This window comes from Benincasa hispida, chromosome 4, assembly GCF_009727055.1.
Source record: "Benincasa hispida cultivar B227 chromosome 4, ASM972705v1, whole genome shotgun sequence".
In the NCBI taxonomy this organism is placed as follows: Eukaryota; Viridiplantae; Streptophyta; class Magnoliopsida; order Cucurbitales; family Cucurbitaceae; genus Benincasa; species Benincasa hispida.
Window position 1 is genome coordinate 43016930 of NC_052352.1, and position 6863 is coordinate 43023792.

The window sequence follows — 6863 nt, forward strand, 5'->3', positions numbered from 1 at the left end:
TTTTTTTCACAGATGGTTGTGTTTGGGTGAGAGAAGTACAAATTGGGATAGAGATGACTATAGTATTAGGACTACGATAGGGGTAGTCACTCTAACGCGATACATTATAAAATGCAATAATGTGTTGACATAAGATTTGATACGTTTTGGAGGGTCGGGTCATTAATCATAAATACGTTTGTGAATGAGTCATCCATACAAAAAACTCGACATAGTGCTTATATTAACATCCTCTATATTAGAGATATCTACGAGGCAAGGTGGGGCCAGAGATGTCATTCCCCATCTCATTCCCGCTTCCCATTACATTCTCCATCCCCATGAAATTTTCCATGGGGATCGGGGCGGGGATAAATTTTTCCCGTTAGGTTTTTTTTTATTATTGTTTTGAAAAAAACCAATTAATTTAAATTGAATGGATTTTAATTAAATAATTAACTCTATCATTAAATTGCTTATTAGTTTTGCCTAACAATTTGACCTAAAAAACTAATAAACTTTTATTATTCACGTATATAATCTAAATGTAAATATTTAATTTAAACATATTCATTCTCTGGATGAATAAACAATAAACTTGAAATTTAAATGTAATGTTTACATAATAATAATTATAATATAACATTAAATAATTATACTAAATAAATAAATAGAGGCTAATCGGGACGGGGTGGATGGGAACCCGTCTCTTTTAACTCTTTTGTCCCCCACTCTCTCCCCCATTTCTCGCCTAATCGAGGAATCACACAGAAATTAGACATCTCTACTTTAAATGCTTAGTTCCCCCACCAAAAATAATAATAATAACAAATTATATATAAGGGTTTTTTTATAGCAAAAAGTTCCAAAAGTACTTCTACTTTTGTAACTTGTTGCTATAAAGTGTAAATATTTTTGGAATTTCCCTTTTATATATATATATATATTTCCAAAAATTGATGTGACTAGTAATAAAATTTAGAGAAAATATTAATTTAAACTCCTAAATTTAGAGATGATATTGATTTAAACTCTAACTAATAACGATATCAATTCACACTCTTCATTACTTTTTATTTAGAAATTTTCATATGAAACTTATAATTGTATCAATTAACTTTCTAAACTTTTAGAATTGAATCAATTTATGGTATGTTTGGAATGACTAAAGGAAAAAATCATTTTTATTAACTTTTTTGATAAAAATTGCTTAACTTTAAAAATAGTTTAAAAACTATTTTGAGTTGGTTATCAAACACTTCAATTTTTTTCCAAAAATAACATACTTTCAAAATTAAACACTTGAAAAGTTAAACCACACACTCTTAGACTCTAAAAAAAATTCATTGTGAATTTTTGCATATACTCTAATCGTCTGTCTTGTAAAAACCAATATTTGAAGAAGTCTACACACGTGTTTGAGAAATAATGCATGGATGATTTTCAAAGGCAATTGTAATGAATGGTCTAAATTGATTGGTTTATAAAAATTTAAAAGTTTAATTGACTCAAATTATAAATTTCATACGATATTGATTGAATAAAATTTTAAGGAAAGAGTATATTGATACACTTATGAAAATTCAAGATTTAAATTGATATATTTTTAGTTCATGGTTTTAATTGATACAGCTTAAAAGTCGAGAGTTTATTTGTTCCTCAGAGTTGAAACAATCGTATTGAAGTGTTTGTTTAATAAAAAATGACCATATCAATAGTCAAACCAACAAAATTGATCAACGTATTAACCGTCACATCAACATTCTATTAGGTCAATTAATTGTCGATTAAAACCAAAGATAATTTAAAATTATTTTCTAAACCTCACGAATTGAAGTGTTTATTTTGAAATTTATGAATTAAATAGACATCAACCTATAGAATGAAAGTGCATTTTATCTTATATATGCCACTGATTTTACCCAATAAATTGTTACAAATTTGAAACTAGAAAGACTAAATTGTTACCTATCAAAATTCAAATACCAAATTGATAGAAATAATTACAAATTAAAGTATATGAACTAAACTGTTACTTTTATGAAAGTTGGGGCCAAAATTATTTTTCAACCTGATTTTTATTATAAAGTTGAATTTCCATTTTAAAATTGGGGCAAGACTTTAAAATGATATTAGAAAAAATAGACAAATAAAATTTTAGAAATAAACTTAATTCGTAAAAAGTGGATAACTAAATACAATTATTATCCAACTGAAGTTTAATTTGCAAAATTTAGTTTGTGTTTGCTAATATATATATATATATAGTTGAAATTTTTGATGGGGAAGTTTGGGGTGATTTGATCGCATTCCAACGTTTGTACAACTTGTTCGCAAATAAAGATCTTACCTATTAAAAGATTATGGAGATTTTCAAAAATAAAAATAAAAAATAAGAAAAACTATTTACACAAAATAATAAAATTTTAATTTTTTTTTAGAGAGGTTGATAGAAGTTATCAGTGTCTATTAATGATAGAAATTAATAGAAGCCTATCATCATGTTTTTGTTGTTATTTGTATAAATAGCTTGACATATTTTGTATATGTGAAAATTTCTCAAAGATTATACTACCTTCGATATATTTATAAGGTTTAAATACTATTCTGGTCCCCATGCTTTTAATTTTTGTTCACCTTGATCCCTACACTTTCAAAATGTTTATTTTAGTCTCTATACTTTCAACTTTGGTTCATTTTGGTCTATGTACTTTCAAAATCATCATTTTGACCCTTATACTTTCAAAATGTGACTATTTTGGTCCATTCATTCCTATTTTTCCTTCATTTTTAAGGGATCAAAATAGTCACTTTTTTAAAGTTTAATGACTAAAATGAACGAAAGTTGAAAGTTCAAGGATTGAAGTGAACATTTTGAAAGTATAGAGACTAAAGTGAACCAAATTTAAAAGTATAGGGGATAAAAATGAATATTTTAGAAGTATAAATACCAAAATAAACAAAAACATTTTCATTCGCACATGACACTTTCATAAATTAATGTTTAAACAAATAAATAATAAAACAATAATCTTAATTATATGCCTTGTACAACTTTGCTTTAATTAGGCCAAACTTTACTAATAGCTTATGAAGCCTCTTAGAAACCTTCCAAACAAATATATAATACATATTCAAACCACACACTTTAAACTCTTTTTGGCCCTCTCTCCTTTGCTTGCTTCCTAAATTCCACAATTGAAATTAGGAGTATAAGTAATCAAATTCTACATATCTAAAACACAAGGCTGGGCTTATTGCTTAGTTTTAAAGATTATGAATAATATCTATGCCATTACCTATATAAAAGTTCGTGTTTTAGAACAAATCCATTCCGAATACACGTTAGAATATTCATAAACATTATCTAAAAATCGTAAACATAAACATTCCGAATACCCAACTCAATCACGTTAATGTAGATCAATACGCACAATTGACATCTCCTTTTTATATGTGTAGATAGTAGTCTATCACGATCTATCACAAATAGATAATGGAATTTTACTATATTTATAAATATTTTAATTCATTTTCTTATAATTAAAAACAGTCTTAAATGGGAGATGCAAATAATATTAGATACAATTCCAACTTTAGTCCTTGAAGGAAAGTAAGAGATGGAATTCAGGAAGTTTTATTTTTCTGTTTTTAAAGGTGAAGCTTACAAAGTTATTCAACATAATAAGGACAAAAAATATGACCACAAAACTACAAAAGGAAATCCAACTTATGCAGTAATATTTAATCAACACCCCAAAAACTGGAGGGTTCTTCGGCAAAATTTGGTTAATATTTGTTTCCAATAATCAAATTGAAGAAGCAACATGATATAAAATATCGATTATCATTTCAAAGATCAATTATTATATTTATTAAATATTTCCTTCAAAATATTTTGTTGACGAGATACAATTTTTATAACTCGACCCCAAAAAGTTCGATTTTTTTCCCTAAAAAAATTAACTTGAAAAAGACATAAACATCTAAAATCTTTAACATAATAAAAGCAAATCAAACTAGGTATAAAGTGCCCCAAACTCACTATGCCCTCTTTCGAGGAGCTAACTTCGTCCAAAGAGAATATATTTTCGTAAGATCCACACACTCTCAATTCATATCGCTTTGATAATGTCAGATGAATCTAACTCAACATAAAGGGAGAATAAGCCGAATCTTTGAAGAACTCAAAGAAACAAGACAAACCATGAATCATAGTCGGTGCTTCCAAATCCTTAATCGACCACGATTTTCTTGCTTGTCTACAACCTATTCCAACCAGAGACCTAACAAGGTCAAAATTTGAACATATATGTAATGTATCGAGTTATTTAATTTATCTAACTTCAAATTTAACTAACATAAAACTAGATTAACAATAAGAAATTCATATTTTGTATTGCATATTAATTTTTACATATCATAAACTCACAAACTTAACATGGTTTTACACAAACTCATTAGATTATTTGGGCAATTCAAACTTAAATTTACACAAAGCATGAGCTTTCCAACCTAAAAACTTTACTTAAAATGGAGAGCCAATTAGTATATATATATATATATATATAAAGATATCAACTTTTCTAGGCATTTTTAGTAAAAGCTTTGGTAGGCATTGATAAAAACATATGAGTAATACTTAAGAAAATAGTCTCAACTTTTTTTTATATATAAAAAAAATCAATTTTTAAAAATTATGGTTGACCTCGGTTGCAAAAATAAAAATAATAATAAATAAAACCCAACCAAAATATTATCTAATACAAATAATAATTTTGTGATACAGTTCAAAAGTAACACCACTCAAAATTCTCAAAATAAAAATGAAAAATAAAGTTAAAATAATATTTTGGTACGTTCAATTTTAGTCACTGTATTTTTAAATATTTACTTTTATTCTCAATATTTTTAACTAATCTTAATTTTAATCAACTACTAAAATCGAATAAATTCCAACCTATAATACTAAAATGACATTTTGACCGATAAAGGGAAATTTCATTGTAATAAACTTTAGAAGTATAATGAATATTCATAAGAACAAGATGATATCTCGTCATCATAAACAAAAAGATCCTAAACAAAACAATATCAAAAGCTTAAGGCTTCATTATTGTTTCTTGCAAGGTTGATATTCCATTATATATAAACAAGTTCATTTTTGGATACTAAATAACACAAAATTATTGGCTTGTCCCAATTCAAGATTCCATAATAATGTGGACAAAATTTAGGCATTCAGAAATCAGAAACAGTACCAAACTTTCTCAATCGATCATAGCTTGTTTTGCACATTTGTGTAATTTTTCTCAAACTCAACCCGTTTTTATTTCAATTTTTGCAGATGAAGAACAAGAAATTGGAAAGAAACCTCAAAAAAGCTTCAATGTTAATGAGGAATACCTTTGTACATTGAGGACCAAATCCTTCAGTGAATTTTTCACAAAAGCTGAATTCATTGTCGATGAATCGCCGCCGTCTATAACCTCCTCCTCCGCCGCCGCGGATCGCTGCCGGAAATTATCGGAAACAATCTTGCTGCAGCCTGTTCGGTTGGAAGCCGTTCCTTCCATTCTCGAATCGTCATTTCTTTTGATGTTACCAGAGCTTAAAGGCCTGTTCATCGATTACTTGAATGTTAGTGCCAAAGCTTCAAATCTCTGCACTCGTCTCCTCACGAACGTCAAATCAACTCGATCTAAATCCCGCTGCATTCAACAATCGCTCGATTCGATCGAGAAATGCTTTTCGTCGGAGACGATTGAATCAATCGCCTCAGATCTTCTCTCATTGAGAGCGCCATTTTCCGATCTGGACAAACGCGATTTCACGCTAATCCACGCCGATTACACGGCGATTTCTCGTCGTCTAAACTGCACGAGGAAGAAAGTAGAGAGAAAAATCAGAACGATCAAAATCATCGATGGAATTACCTGCGGATTGAACAGTATTACAACTCGCACTCTGACTGACTCAGTAATGGCGAAAGATCCAGGTCCAGTAATTTTCGGTTACCGACTGAAATCCTTGGGCAGAAAGCTTGTCCGGCATGAGATGCTTAGAAATGGCGGTCTTGAAAAAGTAGGAGAAAAAGTGGAGGCGGCGGCGAAGGGAAGTTATATAATGAAGAGAGAGTTGGATACGACAAGCCGACTGGTGGTCCGGCTCGGCGACGCCGTGGATCATGGGAAGGCGATGTTGCGGTTGTTTGGGGGAAGGAAGGAGGATAAATTTGCAGTGTCGGTGGCCATGGATGAGGTGAAGAAGAACAATGTTAGCATGAGAAAGCAAGTTGAAGATGTCGAAGAGCACTTGTATTTGTGCATTGTTACCATTAACAGAAGCAGAGCTTCTGTGATTAAACAATTGTAGAAGACAACAAAATTAGGGATTCTTTCGGATTGGGACCGATAAACCTTACAACAAATTTCTATAAAATGTGGATATTCATCGATATTATATTTATTTTCTGCCCTTTTTCCCCCGTATTTCATGAATGTGTTTTAAGATACATTGGAAAATGTTTTGGGTTTAATTTTTATTTAGTTTTTAAATTTTAAAATATTATACATTTAATTTTTAAGTTTTGAGTTTGATTTTAATTAGTCCATAAGTTTCAAAATATTATAATTTTACCTTTAAGATTTGAATTTTACTTCAATTTGGTCTCTATGTCTCGAGATTTATACTTTTAATCTCAATTTTTCACGAAATACTCACTTTCTGTCTTTTAGAGTTAATTTATGTTAATAAATTAAAATTCGTTAAAAGAATTATAATTAAGTTTCACTATTCTTATCACTTTTATAATTAAATTTAAAATTTCACTTCTAATTTTTCACTTTTAATCTTAATTTTTCATTAAATACTCACCTTTTGTC

At 29.0% G+C, this 6863-nt stretch overlaps 1 protein-coding gene across 1 annotated transcript; it reads left to right on the plus strand.

The window, feature by feature from the left end:
• The first annotated feature begins 4835 nt into the window (after positions 1-4835).
• Positions 4836-6445, plus strand: LOC120075148 (UPF0496 protein At3g49070-like). The gene has a single exon (XM_039028328.1). The coding sequence runs from the start codon at positions 5200-5202 to the stop codon at positions 6352-6354; it is 1155 nt and encodes a 384-aa protein (XP_038884256.1). The 5' UTR covers positions 4836-5199; the 3' UTR covers positions 6355-6445.
• The last annotated feature ends 418 nt before the right edge of the window (positions 6446-6863 follow it).

What these genes read in the sequence shown, in the direction of transcription:
- LOC120075148 (XM_039028328.1), top strand. Translation starts at nt 5,200, where the DNA reads ATGTGGACAAAATTTAGGCATTCAGAAATCAGAAACAGTACCAAACTT.